The sequence below is a fragment of the Prionailurus viverrinus genome, chromosome E2, assembly GCF_022837055.1.
Source record: "Prionailurus viverrinus isolate Anna chromosome E2, UM_Priviv_1.0, whole genome shotgun sequence".
Classification (NCBI taxonomy): Eukaryota; Metazoa; Chordata; class Mammalia; order Carnivora; family Felidae; genus Prionailurus; species Prionailurus viverrinus.
The window spans coordinates 18,534,353-18,554,174 of NC_062575.1; the positions used below are offsets into that span (position 1 = coordinate 18,534,353).

The following is a 19,822-nucleotide window of genomic DNA, read 5'->3' on the forward strand; positions in this document are numbered from 1 at the left end:
ACTGTCAATTTCTTCAAAAGACATGCTTTCATCAGTGGTATGTGCCAGTTAGAGAATCTAAACTGTTTAACATTCAGAGTAAATGATGAAATTGACAGTTTCAAAACGTATCAGCTTTTTTACTAACAGCTTATATTTTCCGGTTTTCAAAGTGAAAAAATCATGATAGTTTAGAATTAACATTTTTTGAATGTTTATTTATTATTTTTGAGAGACACAGAGAGACAGAGTGTGAGCAGCGGAGGGGTAGGGAGAGAGGGAGACACAGAATCTGAAGCAGGCTTCAGGCTCTGAGCTGTCAGCACAGAGCCTGACGCGGGGCTCAAACCCACAAACTGCCAGATCATGACCTGGGCCGAAGTTGGAGGCTTAACCAACTGAGACACCCAGGCACCCCAGAAAGGCAAAACTATTTTAAAAGACTATGTGTAAATGTTATCTAGAAACATTAGTGACTCAAATTACCAACCTTAAATACATCCTCAATACATCTACTAAGTTCCTCTTCTGTTACCAAAATGGTCCCTGGAGCCATGCCACTCTCTGGAACCTCTAGAGAACAAAAAACAAAATTACCCATATTCAGTGCCTCATTGAATAGAGCTCAGGACTTAAGGAAGAAAGTGTTGCTAGATAGTTCTGTAAGTAACACCTACAATTAGAGATTCAACATGATTACCAATGTACAATACAACACCAAATACAGTATTTCATGAAATCTATGATGCCAATGATTATAAACATTCGCTGTTATTTTATATATCACAAGAAAGAAGAAAGCAAGTAACTTATGAAACATTATGACTTGAAATTTTACTTGTAAATTTAATGAATAAAAAATTAGGGATTAAATTAAATGAAAATGACAGTCAATGGTTACGTGCAGGTGAAAACAGGGTGCCTGGCTGGCTCAGTTGGTGGAGCATAGGACTCTTGATCGTTGGGTTGTGAGTTCGACAAGCCCTGTGTTGTGTGTACAGGTTACTCAAAAATAAAATGTTAAAAAAAAGTTTTAAAATAGATTTTATAAAAAGGATTAAAAGAGGGGAGGTCAGTGGGGAATGTGTGAAATAGGTGATGGTGATTAAACAGTACACTTATCGTGATCAGCACTGAATAATGTATAGAATTGTTCAATCAGTATTTGTACACCCAAAACTAATACAATACTGCATGTTAGCTATATGGAATTAAGACTTAAAAACTTTATAAAAAAAGTATTGAGAGCTCTTTTAGATTTATTTAGACATACAATTTTATTAAATATCATTCCTTATATAAGCTATATAATTGGGATAAACAGAATAAGAAATTCTGAACACTTCACATTTAAAAAGTCCAACTCTTCTGAAACATTTCGACACCATTACTGATATCCACATATTGCCATAATACACTGAACTCTGTGCCACCAAGAGTGTAGGTGATGTGAAATTTCTTTTTTTTTTTTAAACTGTATTTATTTTTGAAAGAATGAGTTGGGGAGGGGCAGAGAGAGGGGAGAAAGAGAGAATCCTAAGCAGGTTCTGTGCTGACAGCACGGATCCCAATGTGGGGCTTGAACTCACCAACCGTGAGATCATGATCTGAGCTGAAACCAAGAGTTGGACGCTTAACCAACTGAGCCACCCAAGTGTCCCTGATGTGAAATTTCTTTTTTTTTTTTTTTTCAACATTTATTTATTTTTGGGACAGAGAGAGACACAGCATGAACAGGGGAGGGGCAGAGAGAGAGGGAGACACAGATACGGAAACAGGCTCCAGGCTCTGAGCCATCAGCCCAGAGCCTGACGCGGGGCTCGAACTCCCAGACCGCGAGATCGTGACCTGGCTGAAGTCGGACGCTTAACCGACTGCGCCACCCAGGCGCCCCTGAAATTTCTTAAAAGTTCACCACTCTAGGGGAACCTGGGTGGCTCAGTCAGTTAGGTGTCTGACTTCAGCTCAGGTCATGATCTCATGGTTCATGGGTTCAAGCCTCACATCAGGCTGTGTGCTGACAGCTTCAGATTCTGTGTCTCCTTCTCTCTCTGCCTCTCCCCCGCTCATGTTCTGTCTCTCTCTTTCTCTCAAAAATAAATACAAACATTTTCTTAAAAAAAAAAAAAAGGTCACCACTCTACTGTTGTCTTCACAGTTTTTTCCTAAGTCACTGACATCCATTCTATGAGTTTTAATGCTCATTTGCAGGCACAGATAATGCCATGATTGCTACCTGGCCAACAATAATTGTGAGATACACTCGATATCAGAATTGTTAAAATGTGAAAAATATTTCCAAAATTCAAGTTTTTTGTTTTGGGGTATTTTTTTTTTGTTTGTTTTTTAAGTAGGCTCCATGCCGAATGTGGGGCTTGAACTCACAGCCCTGCGATCAAGAGTTGGATGCTCTACTGACTGAGCCAGCCAGAAGACCCCCCAAAATTAAAGCTTTTTTATGTTAAAAACATGTGCACCTTAGAATTGATAAAATATGGTAATTTATCATAATTGTCACATAGTCTTAAAAATGTGATACAATATGAAAAACAAAATAAGAAAGCCTATATTTTAGGTTTTATTTTCCCCCAGTGGCAATGATGGGGATGTCTATATAAAACCAGTCAGACTATCATACACCCTTTTTGTTATCCAGACACTGTCAATGCAAAACATGTAGCTGGTGTTACGAATATAACCTAACATATGAAGAAATGTCTGGCAAATAGATGTCCAATAGGAATGAACAATGTCCAGGACAATAATAATTGATCCACAAATGGAATGGATCTACTTATCCTAAGAACAGTGCTCTTAGACCAGTGTTCAAACTTGAACACACACCTGAATTACCCAGAAGGGCCTGTTAAAACACAGATTGTTGGGACCCACACCAGCATTTCTGATTCAGTAGGTCTGAGGAGAGCCCAAGAAGTTGCATTTCCAATAAATTACCAGGTGATGCTGATGTTGCTGGTCCTGGGGCCACACTATGAGGATCACTGCCTCAGACTACAATACCTAATTCATAGATTAGGTATTAGACAAGAGAATAGATTAGTAATGAGGTATACTCTTAATACATGAAGTTAGAGAGAGAGCACGCAAGTAGGGGAGAGGGACAAAGGGAGACAGAGAGAGAATCCCAAGCAGGCCTCACACTTAGTGCAGAGCGCAAGGCAGGACTCAATCCCACAACCCTGGGATCATGACCTGAGCTGAAATCAAGGGTTGGACACTCCACTGATTGAGGCACCCTTGAGCGATTTGTTGAAGCATATACTGGATCTAGACTAGGTTTCTATCAAATATGTAAAGAAATTTAAACTATTTACTCAAATACCATGTTTAGTTCAGGCCGATCCATGGACACCAAAATATATATATATATATATATATATATATATATATATATATATATACACATGTATACATGTGTATACGTGTAGATATATATAACGTTTATCACATCTGAATAATCAAAAATTTCACTTCACCAGGTTCAATTTGGTGAAGTTTTACTATGCACCAAAATTAGACTTTCTTTATCCCTGCCCACCTCACCCCCACTACACACACCCAGGAAATGTTTACTACAGATGACTTCTTAAAAAAGTCTACATAGAACTAAATTTGGTTTAACCATAACATCAAACTTTTTCTTCATTTAAAACCTTAGCAACTACTATCTAGAAAGGTTTTTTGTTTTGTTTGTTTTTTTTTTTTTAACAAAGAATGTTGAAATAATATTCTGCATCCAAGCATTAAATTCAGTAAACTGTGGGGGAAAAATTCAGTAAAGTATAAAAACATACTAAGGCAGGTGATGAGTTGGTGCAATGTCAATCTTCTAAGACATTAAAACAGAACTAAACCCACCAGCCAAATGTGGGAAAATCTGAGCATCAAAATGAGTGATAAGAGGGGAGGCTGGGTGGCTCAGTCGGTTAAGTGGCCGACTCTGGACTTTGGCCCAGGTCATGATCTCGCTCGTTTGCAGTGACAGAGCAGAGCCTGCTTGGGATTCTCTCTCTCCCTCTCTCTCTGCCCCGCCCCTGCTCTTGTGCATGCACTATCTCTCAAAATAAATAAATAAATATTTTTAAAAAAATGAATGACAAGAATGTTGGGTAACTCACTGAATAAAATCTTAAAAAAAAAAAAAAACTTAAAAAAAGGGATGAGGCAAGGAGAAAGAAAAGCTCTTCTTTATAGAAGAATAGCAACCTAACAAATTAAAATAACAAAGAAAGGAACCATTTTACTGGCAAGAATCATCAATGGATACCAAACCACAGCATGAAAGACTTAACAGGAAACAGGGCACACAGTCTCAGATTATCATCCCACAGATTACTTATTAATTACAGAGAAAGATATGTTAACAATGGAGAAATCAGGCTACTAATGAAATGATCAAATTTAATATCACCAGAATGGGATAAACTGATTACGTGTGCCCCCTAATCTAATGGAGACTGAGAAAAAATAGTCATCCTATGGAATATTGCTGCTGAAATGTTTACCCTGGATCTAATCATGAGGAAACAATTAGACAAATACAAATTGCAGAACGTTTTGTAACCGAGGCTCTTCAAAAATGCCATGGTAAGGATGGATGCCTTCCCTCCTCGGCGTGGTCTGAGCGCCCAGCCTGACCCCAGCCCTGGGGTGCCGCTACAGCAGCGAGAACAAGGACTGGGACCAGGACGGAGAGGGGCGGAGGCTGCTGCTGGACCCTAGCAGCCCCCCTGCCCAAGCCCCCGACGGAGCAGAACCCAGTTCCCACAGCCTGCCTTCCTCACACTGCCTCACACTGACGAGCGGGCCCCGCTCTCGTCCCGTCCGTCCCAGCTAACACAGCCGGCAACGTCACCGAGCCTGCTGAGGGCTCCCGGGGCCTCCCAGGGCGAACAGCAGCACCAGCACATGGAGCTGGCAGGCAGTTCAGCGCCCACCTGGCTGTGCTGAGCAGCAGCCTGACCCGCGGGAAAATGCAGCTGCCGCTGTCCTCTCACGCCAGCCAGCCCCACCAAGTGCCGGCCGGCGAGCCCATCCCTTCTCCGACTTACAGCTGCTGGTGCCTACAGTGCACTTTCTCAGATCTGAGTGGTTGCAAAAGAGGAGCTGGGGGGCGCCTGGGGGGCTCAGTCAGTTGAGCATCCGACTCTTTATTTCAGTTCAGGTCATGATCTCATGGTTTGTGAGTTTGAGCCCCGAGTCGGAGCCTGCTTGGGATTCTCTCTCTCCCTCTCTCTGCCCCTCCCCTGCTCACGCTCTCTCTCTCTCTCTCAAAATAAATAAACATTAAAGAAACATTTTTTTTTAAAAAGAGGAGCTGGATGTACACTTTGGGATCCCATGAAGAGAGGGATCCTTGGACAGACCTTTTTCTCCTCTCTTCACCTCGTCTCCACCCTGTCTCCCTTGGCCCCCAGCCTCACTGTGACTCAAACAATACCCTAACTTACTACTATTCACAGAGAAAAGTATACAGGAGGAGAAGAGTGAGGTTGAAAGCCTGAGCAAGTGAGGATGGAGCAAGGGAGGGTAGAATCATTTGGGACTGGCCTTAAACACCCTGGCCAGGGGTTGGGGTGGTCAAAAGGTTAGGGCCCGGTAGGTCTTCACTATCTCTGGGAAGGTGGAGGTACCACTTTGAGGGTGATCCCTAGGGAACCTATGGGGGCCCCTTCACACCCTTTCTCTTGGCCTCACTCCTGTCCTCTCCCTAACTTGGTGTTCACATGCACCTCACTGAGGTTTGTGACCAGGGTCCAGATGAGCTTGAATTTGAATGAAGTGAGTTTGTCCTTCTAACACCTTGGGTTTTTACATGTTTGGGGTTTTACGGTTTTGTTTCAGTTTGTCACTCTTGATAAAGGAAGTGTATTCATCTGGGGAAAAAAACATCATGGTGAAAAACAAACAAAAGGCTAGGGAACTATTCTACATTAATGGAAACTAAAAAGATATAAGTAAATGCAATGTAGGAGTCTTCACTAGAATCTAGACTTGAACGAAAAAATAACTACAAAGGAAATTCTTGAGACAATTAGAGAAATTTGAATCAAGTCTGTATATCAAATGACGTCTGCAACTAACAAGCGCTGATGTACATGTTATAAAAAGAGAGAAAGATAAAAGCGAATGTGGCCAGAATATGAGCAGCTGGGCAATCCACGTAAAGCGTACAGGAGTGCTTCAAGGTACTTTTCTTGGAATTCACATGAGGTGGATCTTTCAAAATAAAAAGTTGGGGAGAAAAGAAAGCAAAACTGGAGACAACGAAGTATGACAGACTTCAGTCACTGAAATCTGAAACGCTGAGGAAGATCCCTGAGAGGAACACAGCCACCAGACTTCCCCCTTTACCTGCGGTGTTTAAACATCGGTGGAGGGGGGCTAGCACCGGTTCAAGCAAATACTTCGAAGCCAATTGTGGGCGTTCTCTCGACATGGTTATAAAGGTAGTGGTAGCAACTCTCTGAAATTGTCGCGCTGTCAATTTATCTTGAAAGTGAAATAAATCTAGAATCTACGAGAAAAAGCACATAAAGATAAATACAAGACTCTTTGCAAGGACTATTACATTTAAATAAAGAGAAAGCGGTATTTCTTTAAGCCAAAAAACCAACTTACTGCAATAATACTGATTCAACAGAATTTTTTTTTTAATTTAACAACCCAGTATCAGCGGTGTGAGAACCAAAGAGGCCATGCTTCTACTAAATAATGTTATCAAATTTATAAAATAGATGTTCATTATAGAAAATTTTAAAAATAAAGTTTTAGGAAGAAAAATCATCCTAAATCACTAAAACATTTATGCCGGGATATTTTTGCCGGGATATTTCTGTATAATTTTTTTCTTTTTAATTATTAAGACCTCACTTAATATTCAGTTTTACATATTGTTGAAATCTTCTCATATTGTAAATTCCTCAAAAATATTATATTTAAGCTGTATGTAAGAATTTATTAAATTATTCCCTAATATCCAGACATTGAGTTTTCTCTCAAAATTTTGCTGTCATAGTACACCTAAAACTACTATAACACTGTATGTTAACTATACTGGAATTAAAATAAAAAACTTAAAAAAATTTTTTTTGCTATTATAAGTAGCATGACCAAATGAAATTTCTGGATCGAGGCATATAAATATATTTAGGATATAAAGAGCCTGTCATGCCTGAACTATCCCAGAAAGGAGTCTATTTTATTCTCAAAGATAAACATAGATCTCCTGTGCCTATAAGTGGTTCACCCTAGGTTCACCCTAGCCAATAAGACGTGCATTTCTCTTCCTGACTTAAAAGTGAGTCTTGCATTTTTTTGCAGACAGGAGTATCTTCTGTCCAAAAATTGTATGTGACCTTTGACAGTTCCAGAGAGAGACTCAGCACGCGTGAAACCTGTGACTTGTTTCGTCATTTTGTTATGAACCAAAACTGTAACTACTAGATTCAGAAAATACTTACTCATCATTGCAAATGCTAACTTTTTTCTGTAGGAAGATTTATATTTAGTATTTTTCAATATAAGATCTTTGCATTGTGATATTTTGTTCTCATGCATGCCTACCCATGAGAACCCTTAAGATAAGTATAACAACTGAATGACCTTCACTCCAAAAGGTGTGGGGAATACTGATTAAGCAAACTCCTTCCACATTTTCCATATATAAGATTAGCAAAAAAAAGGAAATTCTTGTAACACATTGGGTAAGCAAAGGTGTGGGAAAACAGATACATAAACAGTATCAGTCAAAAATTTAAATGCACATGCCCCTTGAACCAATCATTTCAATTCTAGGGATTTTTCCTATGACAATATTTGCATGTGTAAAAAATCTATAGATATTAACTGTAGCATGGTTGGTAGTAGCAAAAGAATGGAAACAACTCAACGTCCATTAATGGGAAGCTGGTTAAATAAATTATGGTACATTAATATGGTGAAATACTATGTACCCATGAACAGAATGAGGCAACTCAGTAGGAAATTATCTCCTAAGTACATTGGGGGTGTTTTGTTTTTAATTTTGTTTAATGTTTATTCATTTTTGAGAGAGAGAGAGAGAGAGAGTGCTAGCGCTTGCAAGAGCAGGGGAGGGACAGAGAGAGAGGGAGACAGAGGATCTGAAGCAGACTTTGTGCTGACAACAGAGACCCCAATGTGGGGCTCAAACCCATGAACTGACAGATCATGACCTGAGCTGAAGTCAGATGCCTAACCGACTGAGCCACCTAGGCCCCCCTCTCCAAGGTACAATGTTAAGAAGCAAAACGAAGGGGTGCCTGGGTGGCTCAGTAGATTAAGCATCTAACTTCAGCTTAAGTCTTGATCTCGCAGTTTGTGGGTTCGAGCCCCACATCGGATCTGTGCTGACAGCTCAGAGCCTGGAGGCTGCTGCAGATTCTGTGTCTCCCTCTCTCTCTCTGCCCCTTACCTGCTTGCGCTCTGTCTCTCTCTCTCTCGCAAAAAAAATGAATAAAAAACGCTAAAAAAAAATTTTTTTTAAGAGAAGCAAAATGAAAAACTACGTGTAGCATGTTATCATTTGGATAAAAATTAGAATATATATACGTACATAGACACATAATTGTATATACATTAATACACAGAATATCACTGAAAAATAAACAAGAAATTGGTAAGAGTGACTACCTCTGAGGGACTAGAAAACAGAGATGAGAGGAAGATTTGTTTTTCTGTTTACTCTTATGTGCTTTTTAAACTGTATACCATGTTAATTTACCGTGTTTACTTAATACCAGTTTTTTTTTAAACTAAAACCACACAGAAAAGATAATGAACACAATGAAATTTTAGTTTCATATTCCAGCTCTGAGAGCAAGCTGAACTACTCATTTAACAATGGTGAGGCGTTCTTAAACCTAACAATTAGGCGGGTCTCTTTCACAGGTGTTTATTCACTTAATTCACGAGGCCCCTCACAGAACAATAAACTTAAATATTATATTTCTTTCACCTCCACATTAGATGGGGCACCTGGGTGGCTCAGTCCCTTGAGTGTCCGACTCTTGATTTCGGCTCAGGTCATGATCCCAGGTTATGATTGAGCCCCATGTCGGGCTCTGTGCTGAGCATGGAGCCCTGCTTAAGATTCTCTCTCTCTGCCCCTCTCCCCCCACTCATTCTCTTTCTCTCTCAAAATAAATAAATCAACATTAAAAAAAAAAAAAAGCAAGGCCCCTCACTGAACAATAAACTTAAATATTACATTGCTTTCACCTCCACGTTAGAGAAACATTAAATGTCATTTCCATAAATAAGCAGATAATCCTCAAACAGTGAAAAGAAACAAAACTGTTTACCTGGGGGCAGATATCTCGATAGTAATCCTCTGGTGAAAGAGACTGCTGGGGACAAGAGGCCAGGATCTTTGCAATCAAGTCACACTTCTTCCAGTCAGCAGCCATTGCCTCTGCATCACTCCCGCCAGCCGCCCCAGCTGTCAGAGATGGCCAGAGATGTCAAAAAGTCATTACTAGTTCCCCATATGTGGTCCTTAAAATTCTGGCGTAAAAGTGTTTTTTCTCTACTGAAAACTGTTTATTTCTTTCATAAGATAATCTACCCCTCTGCATTTTCCTTTCGATGTTGGTTTCTGCAAAGTTAAGAGGAAAAAGTAGCAGCTTGATCACGGTAATGTTATTGTCCACATAATTTAAATACTAGCTTCCTCTCAGGGCTTATTACTTTTATTATTATTATTTGATGATGATGATATGATGTCTCTTTATATGCATCATGTCAATAAAACTGCCTTAAACCAAAGCTATGCAGTAACAGGTACCAGATTTATCTTACCACCTTAAATTATTGGAAAACTGGACAAAATATATAAACAACGGTTTTCAGACACTGGACAACAGGCGACCCAGGACACTGACCCCTGAGAGAAAAAAACAAACAAGGTGAGCCCCATGAATACCCTAGCCTACTATCTAGAGAAAATTTTAAGGCCTCAGTACAGGAAGGCAGAGCCGAAACAAAGTCTGGCATCTTGAGTTAAAGAAACCTAGTTTAGAGTCCCTAGTTTAGGAAGGCCAAGGCAGGTAGAATTTTCAGAATAAAATACCAGAAGGGAGGTATGTAAAGAGAGAGCTCCAAAGATCTGCACAGGAGTCCTCTTTCAAACCTTCGGCAGACTATAACCTATGCATATGTGCAAAAAACAAAACAAAACAAAACAAGGCTGGGGCAAGAACCACCAATAAGAAGTAGGGGGAAAATCCCTTGAGTTCACACGGGGCTGATGCTCTATTTTGGGGTTTTTGTTTGTTTGTTTGTTTTTTTCAGTTCTCATTTCTTTCTGTATAATATCGTTCCCACTAGTGAGCATGGAAAGGCCTCCAAATATGCAGAGCATCAAGTAAAATCTCAGAATGGTTATGCCTCAGGAGTGCGGCCAAATTACTTCAGATTAAAGGCTACTCTAGACCCACAGTAACAAAGCTTAAAAGCCAGGATCAAAAGGATCAAACTGATTCTAAGAAAATCAACTGCATCCCAGCATAAAGCCTAACAAAGAAATACAACAATATCTAGCAAGCAACAATATAAAATACATTTCCAATATCCATTCAAGAATTTCCAGGCATATGCATGCATGCAATGGAATATTATTCAGCCATAAAAAGGAATAAAAGACTGTTCATGCTACAATATGGATAAACCTCAAAAATGTTATGCTAACTGAAAGAAGTCCAACAAAAAAGAGCACATATTGCATGATTCCATTTGGATGAAATATCCAAAATAGGCAGATCCACTGAGACAGAAACTAGATCAGTGCTTATAAGGGGCTGGAGGAGGAAAGAATGGGGAGTGATTACTAATGAGCATAAGGTTTTGTGGGGAGGAAGATGGTGCAAATGTTTTGGAATTATATTTTCATAATGATTGTACAACTTTGTGAATATACTAAAAAACACTGACATGTACTCTTTAAAAAAGTATATTTATGGTATGTGAATAACATCTCAATAATAAAAAATTAGCAGGCCTGCAAAGAAGCAAGAAAGTATGAACCATAATCGGAGGACCTATCATAGAAACAGACCCATTAAAACAGAGATGACAACATTAGGAAACAAAAACACTAAAACAGCTAGTATAAATGCATTCCCTATTTTCAAAAAGGTAAAGAATGATCATGATGATGAAATAAATGGAAGATATTTAAAAAGACTAATATTGAACATCTATTAATGAAAAAGAAAATACGGGGTGCCTGGGTGGCTCATTCGGTTAAGCCTCCAACTCTTGATTTTGGCTCAGGTCATGATCTCACGGTTCGTGGATTCAAGCCCCATGCTGGGCTCTGTGCTAACAGCACAGTGCAGAGCCTGATTGGGATTCTTTCTCTCCTCTCTCTCTGCTCTTACCTGTACTCTCTCTCTCTCTCAGAATGAATAAACTTAAAAAAAGAAAGAAAGAAAGAAAGAAAGAAAGAAAGAAAGAAAGAAAGAAAGAAAGAAAGAAAATATCTGTAATGAAAAACTCTGGATGGGATTAACAGCAGATTAGACCCTACAAAAGAAAATATCAGTAAAGCTGAACACAAAGCAATAGAAATTAACCAAAATTACACAGAAAGAAAACTGAAAAACAAAAACAAACAAACAAAAAAAACAAAAAAGAAAAAATAGAGCATCAGTAACTTGTAGGACACATTATATATATATAATAGTATATAAAATATATACTATTTATACCTAGTATAATATTAGGTATAACTCAAATTCCAAAAAGAGGGCCACCTGGTTGGCTCAGTTAGTACAGCATGTGACTCTTAATCTCTGGGGTCATGAGTTTAAGCTCCATGTTAGGGGTTAGAGTTTACTTTTAAAAAAAGTTAAAAAGAAAAAGAGAGGAGAGGATAGAAAAATATATTGGAAGAAAATGAGAAACTTCCAAATATGACGAAAACTATAAATTCTCACCTCTAATAAGCCCAAGAAACATGAAGCAGAAGAAACATGATAAAAATCACCCACACCAAGGAATATTGTAATCAAATATCTAAAAACCAGTGACAAGGAGAAAAAGCTTAAAAGCAACCAGAGGAAAAAAGATATATCATATAAAGAACAGAGACAATGATGACACCAAAAACATTTTCAAAAAGGAAGGTGAAATAAAGACTTTTTCAGGAATTCACTGTCAGCAGATCTGCACTACAAAAAATCCTAAAGTTCTTCAGGCAGAAGGAAATTTGAATTAAAATTCGGATCTACACAAAGAAATGAAGAACATCAGAAATGGCAAATGTGTGAGTAAATATAAACTGCTTCAAATCGGTTTTGAGAAGAAACAAGATTTAAATAGATAACAAAAAATATATACAAGCATAAGCAGAGGGGGAAAAAGCTCATAGCAAAAATAGGGTTCTAAGTGTCTTAGAGCAGCTCTCCAATTTGCATGGCCTTGGGTGAACTCGAACTTTTCTTTGGAAAAAAGGATGCAAGGACCTATTTGCATGTGGCAACTTCTCGAAGGTAACTGATAATTTTTCACTTCATTGCCCCTAGAAGCCAATGCCAGCAGAACTGGAGAGGCAACATTACAGGCACTCTAGGCCAAATCTATCAATGTCTGCCAACCACTCTGACCTCACCTTTGTCTGACAGGACCAACGTACATTTACCATACTAGAAATGCAATGTCGAGACTGATTCTTCTGTCTCTCTTCTTCCCTCCTCACACATCCAGTCCTTCATTAAGTTCTGGCAATGCTACTTCATAAATACCTCTTACAGTCATTCATTCTCTCCATTTCTACTGCCACTGCATTGATCCAAGCCACCGCGATCTCTCAGATGACGCTTCTTACCTGATCTCCCTGGTTCTGCTCTTACCCATCCTATTCTTCACAATACATCTAAAATGTAGATTTGATCATGCCTCTCTCCTTTGTAAAACCTTCCAATGGTTTCTCGTTGCACTCAGAATAAAGATCAATGCTCTACCCACACTGAAGCCTCCTCAAAAACACTATGCTTTTTCTTACATCAGTTTCTTCATATGTGCTATTCTCTCCACCTGTTACTCTTCTCTCACTTTTTTTTTTAATTTTTTTTTAACGTTTATTTATTTTTGAGACATAGAGAAACAGAGCATGAACAGGGGAGGAGCAGAGAGAGAGGGAGACACAGAATCTGAAACAGGCTCCAGGCTCTGAGCTGTCAGCCCAGAGCCCGACGTGGGGCTCGAACTCACGGACCGTGAGATCATGACCTGAGCCGAAGTCGGACACTTAACCGACCAAGCCACCCAGGTGCCCCATCTTACTCTTTAATAAAGTCCTACTCAGTCTTCAGGGTTCATCTTAACTGTCATTTCCATCAAAAAGGCACTAAGTGTGTGGTAAATTGTCACATCAGCGATAGGAAACAAATGTGCATGGGATACACGAGATAAGGGACTAAGCACAAAAGAAAGGCAAAGGAATCACCAGGATAAAGGTGGAGGGAGATCCTAGCATGTCTGCTATGTGAAAGATAACTAGTCCAGATTAGAGAAGACTCAGAGAGAGATGTCTCCAAGATCAAACCAATAGAATATCAGGTGTATTTGAACATCTTGAAAAGAGACTTACACAACTGGAAGGGAATTTGAAAACAGATTAGTGAGACATACGTGAAACACTAAGCAGACAAACAAAAATGGTATTTAACTGCAAGAAGTACAAAAGTTGTGTAAAAAAGAAAAGTAGTGGGGTGCCTGGGTGGCTCAGTTGGTTAAGTGTCCTACTCTTTATTTTGGCTCAGGTCATGATCTCATGGTGGTGAGATTGAGCCCCTCGTAGGGCTCCATGCTAGGCATGGAGCCTGCTTAAGAATCTCTCCCTCCCTCTCCCTCTGTCCCTCCCCATGTGCATGTGTGTGCACTCTCTCTCAAAAAAACTAAAATTAAAAAATTTAAAAAATTTAAAAAGAAAAGTAGTCATGGCATACCACAGAGCTCAGCTGTAAATAGTAATGACATAGTTAGAAGAATACAAACCCCAACTATTGATCTCACCAAAATTAAGACATGAATATTTAGGAGATGGGAGTATGCCTGGGGGTGGTGGTGGTAGGGTTTTGAAAGAGAACAAAATCCTCTTCCACACATGGTGAGAAGTTGATAGATGAAGCCTAAAACTCAAACATTAAAAAGGTTCTGCAAACACCTTAACGGTAAAGACCAGAACAAACTCACTAAAAGAAGTCAAAATGCTTGCTTCTGAGGCAGGGAAATGGACAGGAATGTTCCCAAGGACTGACGCTATTTTTCTCCATTAGCCTTGTAGACCAATTTGACTCTTTAAACTACGTATTTAAAAATATAGGGTGCCTGGGGCTCCTGGGTGGCTCAGTCGGTTGAGTGTACAACTTCAGCTCAGGTCATAATCTCGCGGTCTGTGAGTTCGAGCCCCACGTCGGGCTCTGTCCTGACAGCTCAGAGCCTGGAGCCTGCTTCAGATTCTGTGTCTCCCTCTCTCTGACCCTCCCCCGTTCATGCTCTGTCTCTGTCTCAAAAATAAATAAACATTTAAAAATTAAAATAAAATAAATATAGGGTGTCTAGGTGGCTCAGTCAGTTAAGCACCCGACTCTTGATTTCGGCTCAAGTCTTGATCTCACAATTCGTGAGATCGAACCCCAAGTTGGGTTCTGCACTGGCAGTACAGAGCCTGCTTAGGATTCTCTCTCTCCTCTCTCTCTGCCCCTCCTCTGCTCGTGCATGCTCTCTCTCTCTCAAAATAAATAAACTGTTAAAAATTTTTTTCAATATATAAATTAAAAACTACTACCATGCTTAGCATGATAATCAACATTTTTCTATTCATGAGGACTTAGAGAATATAAATGGGGAAATAATCTACAACTTCATCCCACAGTAAACTTCCGTAAGGTCTTTCCAGCTACAGAGAACTGTCTTGGATTTTAAGTACTGAGGTGAAGTACTCATAGCACCCTGGCACAAAGCCCTTTCCCATGGAGAATTTCACATTTGCTTTTGGGTTTTACTTTAACGTTCTGCACAATATTTTCCCCTGATATTATAAGTTATTTGAAACAGCCAACAATATTATTGAAGAATGTGAACAGTCTATTTTAGAGAAATAGTCTGTTTTAGAAAAATGGCAAGAAAATGAGTTTCTGTGATAAAGAAGCTCATTAAGGTTTAATCTCCAAATCGAACCTCTTTAGTCTCTACAAAGGCATCTCAGTCTGAATCAGGTTTTATAGTCCAATGCTAAAGACCAATAACTCACCCTGACTCAAAGGAAACTGGATACCAAAGTAACAGAAGCATTTTATTTCTTACCACCTGCTCCTTCCAGAATGCCCCGGACTACTGCCTGAACACCACTGGGTTTCATCAACCTTTCGGAGAGCAGCTGCCCACATAGACGCCGAAGCCAAGCTGGGGCCCGACACCTAACTTGTGTCTTTTCATCTGTGCAGGACTGAAAATGGGAAAGTATGAATTGAATGTCAGTGAAATAGACAGGACATGTAGAAATTATTCAAATATATAAATACATACTGAGTCATACTGACAATAAACAATGTGATAAAGAGACTTCTGAAAAGCAACATTTTTTTCCAAAAAGACTCTCTTCTACAAAATCTTCTTCAGCATCACCTTCTAGGAAAGTAGAAATGCCATGAAACTTCCCATGAAATAACAAGTGAAATTGCAAACTCAGAAATACACAAACACACAAATGAATAAAATACAGACTTTAGAGGGCTACCTGGGTGGCTCAGTTGGTTAAGCATCTGACTCTTAATTTCGGCTCAGGTCATGATCTCACAGTTTATGAGATCGAGGCTCACATCAGGCTCTGCACTAACAGCAAGGAGCCTGCTTGGGATTCTCCCTCTCCTGTCTCTCTACCCTTCCCCCACCTCAAAATAAATAAACTTTAAAATATGTATATAATATAAACATACACACTTATTTCTTTTAGAATTAACATAACCAGTCTCTGAATGCAGTCCTTCCAATCAAATTTGGCCTCCATATAAGAGTCCTATGAACATTACTCACCACCAAGAGTACAGTTCATGACAGTATGAGGACATGCTAGTCCTTGCCTCCACGGTCTCAGCTACTCTGACTCTGTGGCACGGCAGTTTCAAAAAAGAGTTGAATTTCTTCAAGCACTCCTTTTGGAGAGCTCTGCGGAGCCACCATGAACACAATGGACTTGGGGGTCTTGTTTTGGGTCTAGAATGTCAACTATGTTGCTGTCAACCATGGCATTGAACTATGTGAACATAAAAATTAGTGACAGACACATTTAACCCTAACTAGCCTGTCCTCTTTTATTTAAGGAGGACTAATAATTACCACTTATTGAGAGGGTTATGATTTGCCAGGTGCTATGTTAAATACCTGCTACATAATCTCAAAAGAGACTTGCAAGGAGTTACTATCCAATCGGTAAGGAAACCAAGGGATGGAAACATTCACTAATTCACACAACTGCATGCTGGGGTTGAATCCCAGTAGGCTGACCACCAGAGCCTTGGCTTTTTGCCACGCTCTTATAATGCATTTGGTTTTATCTGGCAAACTGTGGAGTCATGCAGAGAAGCAGAGCGTGAGGCCAGAGGGGCCCAACAGGAGGCAGCAGTAACATTCTAGGGATGAGATGAAAATGACTTCATCAAAGAGGTATCTTTGTACCCAGCTTCAGCTAGTTCCTGACCTACCACTAATTCCCTTGGCTCCTCACTCTTTACTCACCTACATCCAAAACTAAACGTATTGCTAAATTGTTACTCCATCTACATTATCAGATTAAAACATTTCAGAAAATAATTATTTTTAAGGAAAAAAAGGAACTATCTTATGCCTAGCAGGATATATACTATTATGTTTTTCAAACAAAGGAGGTAAAATTAGTCCCAATAATAGCCCTAATTTTAATTTCTTGACTACAGATATTCCATTCAAAGAATAAGATGTCAGGGGTGCCTGGGTGGTTCAGTTGGTTAAGCATCTGACTCTTGGCTTCGGCTCAGGTCATGATCTCGCAACTCGTGAGTTTGAGCCCCACATCGGGCTTCATACTGACGGTAAGGAGCCTGCCTGGGATCTTCTCTCTCCTTCTCTCTCTGCCCCTCCTCTGCTCCTACTCTCTCTATCTCTCTCTCAAAAGAAACTGTAAAAAAAATAAAAAATAAATAAAAAATAAACAAAGAATAAGATGTCAAAATACTTCTACCAGAAGAACGTACTGTCAAACAGCCCCCCCCCCCCAAAAAAAAAGAGTTCTAGGGTTCCTGGGTGGCTCAGTCAGTTAAACATCCAACTCTTGATCTTGGCTCAGGTCTTGGTTTTGGGGTCATGGGTTCGAACCCCACATTAGGGTCTGCACTGGGCATGCTCTGCACTGGGCATGAAGCCTACTTAAAAAAACAAAAAAAAATTTTTTGGGGAAAAAAAAAAAAAAGAGTTCCAGTTTCAGAATGAATAAAATATATGTTAAATAAAATTGCCATATTCCAGTCAAAAACAATTTTTTAATAAATAAATAAATAAATAAATAAATAAATAAATAAATAAAATGACCACATTCCGGGGAAGAGTGACCATCATTCCATTAACAGAAAAATGCTTACAAATTATCCCAAGGGGCAGAGTACCTGGCTGGCTCAGTTACAGCATGTGACTCTTGATCTTGGGGTTGTAGGTTCAAGCCCTATGTTGGGTATAAAGATTACATGAAAGTGGAATCTTAAAAAAAAATTGGGGCACAGTCAGTTAAGCTTCTGGCTCTTGATGTCAGCTCACGTCATGTTCTCAGGGTCCCACGATGGGCTCTGTGCTGGGCGTGGAGCCTGCTTAAGATTCTCTCTCTCTCCCTCCCTCTTTCTCTACTCCACCCTCCACCACTCATGTGCTCATGTGTACCACTCATGCACACGCACACTCACTCTCTCAAAAAAAAATTACCCTAAGGGTTAGGGTAACTTAGTTTTACAAAAATCACTTAATGCTCTAGAAAATGAAATAAGACTCAACTAGATTAGTGCATTGCCCAAGAGAAGACAACATTCTGCACATTATCATTAACGATTCACCCACAAAAGTCCCCAAGTCTGAATACCTGGGGTGGTCCTCCCTGGAGGATAAGTAATTCTCGGACTGCTAAGGGTTGATACACTTGATCCAAGATGTCTCTCAAGGCCTCCCTAGAAAAGGTTCTTTCCTCTTCCGTTAAAACCTAAAGGAAACACGAACTGAGCTTTAGCAGGCAATAGAAGGTAATGCTTTACAATACTGTACAAAAACACCGAGGAGAGGAGAGGAGGGTAGGCTTCTTTCCCCTCTTGACTCCCTTCCACATGGAGGAAGTTACAATACTGAAACTCTCCTGGCCCTCTCTCCATCCCCTCACTCACCTCTGGGCAGGAGATCTTGGGCACCTAACTTATTGGTGAGTTTGGAAAAACTTACTTATTGGTGAGTGTTGGCATGTACCACTTAGCTTGTTCCTCTTCTGTGTCTTGGGAGTAAGTACACATTCTGCCCCGCTCCTCCTTGCTGGACACTTTACAGAGGCATAGCCTTGCCATAGGGCAGAAGGTGCTGCCATCCTCCAGCAGTCCTTACCACTGGGTGAGGAGAAAGTGTGTCTAACTTTGGAATGCACTGTTAGAAAGCCCAACTGTCTCCAACACTAAGCCATATCCCTGGGGCACCTGGGTGGCTCAGTCGGTTGAGAGTCTGACTCTTAATTTCAGCTCAGATCACGATCTCAGGGTCGTGAGCTTGAACCCCACGTCAGGCTCCGCACTGAGTATGGGAGCTCGCTTAAGATTCTCTCTCTCTCCCTCTGTCCCTCTTCCTGGCTTGCGTGCTTGCTCTCTCTCTCTCCCTCTAAAATAAAAAAAAAAAAAAGGGGGAGCCTGGGTGGCTCAGTCGGTTGAGGGTCCGACTTCGGCTCAGGTCATGATCTCACAGTCTATGAGTTCGAGCCCTGCGTCGGGCTCTGTGCTGACAGCTCAGAGCCTGGAGCCTGCTTCGGATTCTGTGTCTCCCTCTCTCTCTGCCCCTCCCCTGCTCCTGCTCTGCTTCTGTCTCTCAAAAATAAATATATGATAAAAAAATTTTTTAAAAAGAAAAGAAATAAGTTTGAAGGGTGACACAGAGAGAGATGAGGTGGACAGGCATTGTGAATCTGGCGGCAACGCTAACAAATTACCGCACATGTGAGCCACGCTGACTTTTAATACATTTGTATCTCAACAGCTTCTTCTGGCAAGGCTCCTATGTTGATGGTCCTCTCATGGGAGAGTAGTGATCCCTGCTATGTCGCACTTAGGAGTCCTGTCTCCTCCGTTAATGTCTTATCCTTCTGTAACCTCCACGGCACCTTTACAGTCCAGGTACTCAAATCCTTACTATGTCAGCAAAAAACAGCCACGTCCCCCTAACAGCTAATAATAACAACAAACAGCGTTTGAATTATACAGCATACCCTGTGCTTTACATATTTCATTTCATTTAATCTTCCCAAGAACTTAATGAAGGAGAGATGAATAGTTTAATACCGATATTAGTAGTAATTACTTTTTGATGAGCACTACTGGGGATTGGGTTTGGTACTTTATACACATTATCCTTAATCCTCACAACCACCTTCCAAGGCAGGTATTATTATACACATTTTATTAAAAAGGAAACAGAAGAGGGGTGCCCGGGTGGCTCAGTCGGTTAAGCATCTGAATTCGGTTCAGGTCATGATCTCACAGTCCGTGGGTTTGAGCCTCGCCCTGGGCTCTGTGCTGACAGCCAGAGC

The 19,822-nt window shown here is 40.2% G+C and overlaps 1 protein-coding gene and 1 pseudogene across 3 annotated transcripts in view; one reads left to right on the top strand and one right to left on the bottom strand.

The window, feature by feature from the left end:
- TANGO6 (transport and golgi organization 6 homolog) overlaps positions 1-19,822 on the bottom strand; it is a 190,640-nt gene that overhangs the window by 154,042 nt on the left and 16,776 nt on the right. For all 3 annotated transcript variants that reach the window (XM_047834685.1, XM_047834686.1, XM_047834684.1), the window contains exons 3-7: positions 18,128-18,244; positions 15,331-15,472; positions 9,324-9,460; positions 6,355-6,517; positions 470-552 (exon numbers count right to left, since the gene is read on the bottom strand). In XM_047834685.1, the coding sequence (XP_047690641.1) occupies positions 470-552; positions 6,355-6,517; positions 9,324-9,460; positions 15,331-15,472; positions 18,128-18,244 (642 nt within the window). The remainder of the gene's footprint in view (positions 1-469; positions 553-6,354; positions 6,518-9,323; positions 9,461-15,330; positions 15,473-18,127; positions 18,245-19,822) is intronic.
- Positions 4,580-5,947, top strand: LOC125153140 (ragulator complex protein LAMTOR1-like; annotated as a pseudogene).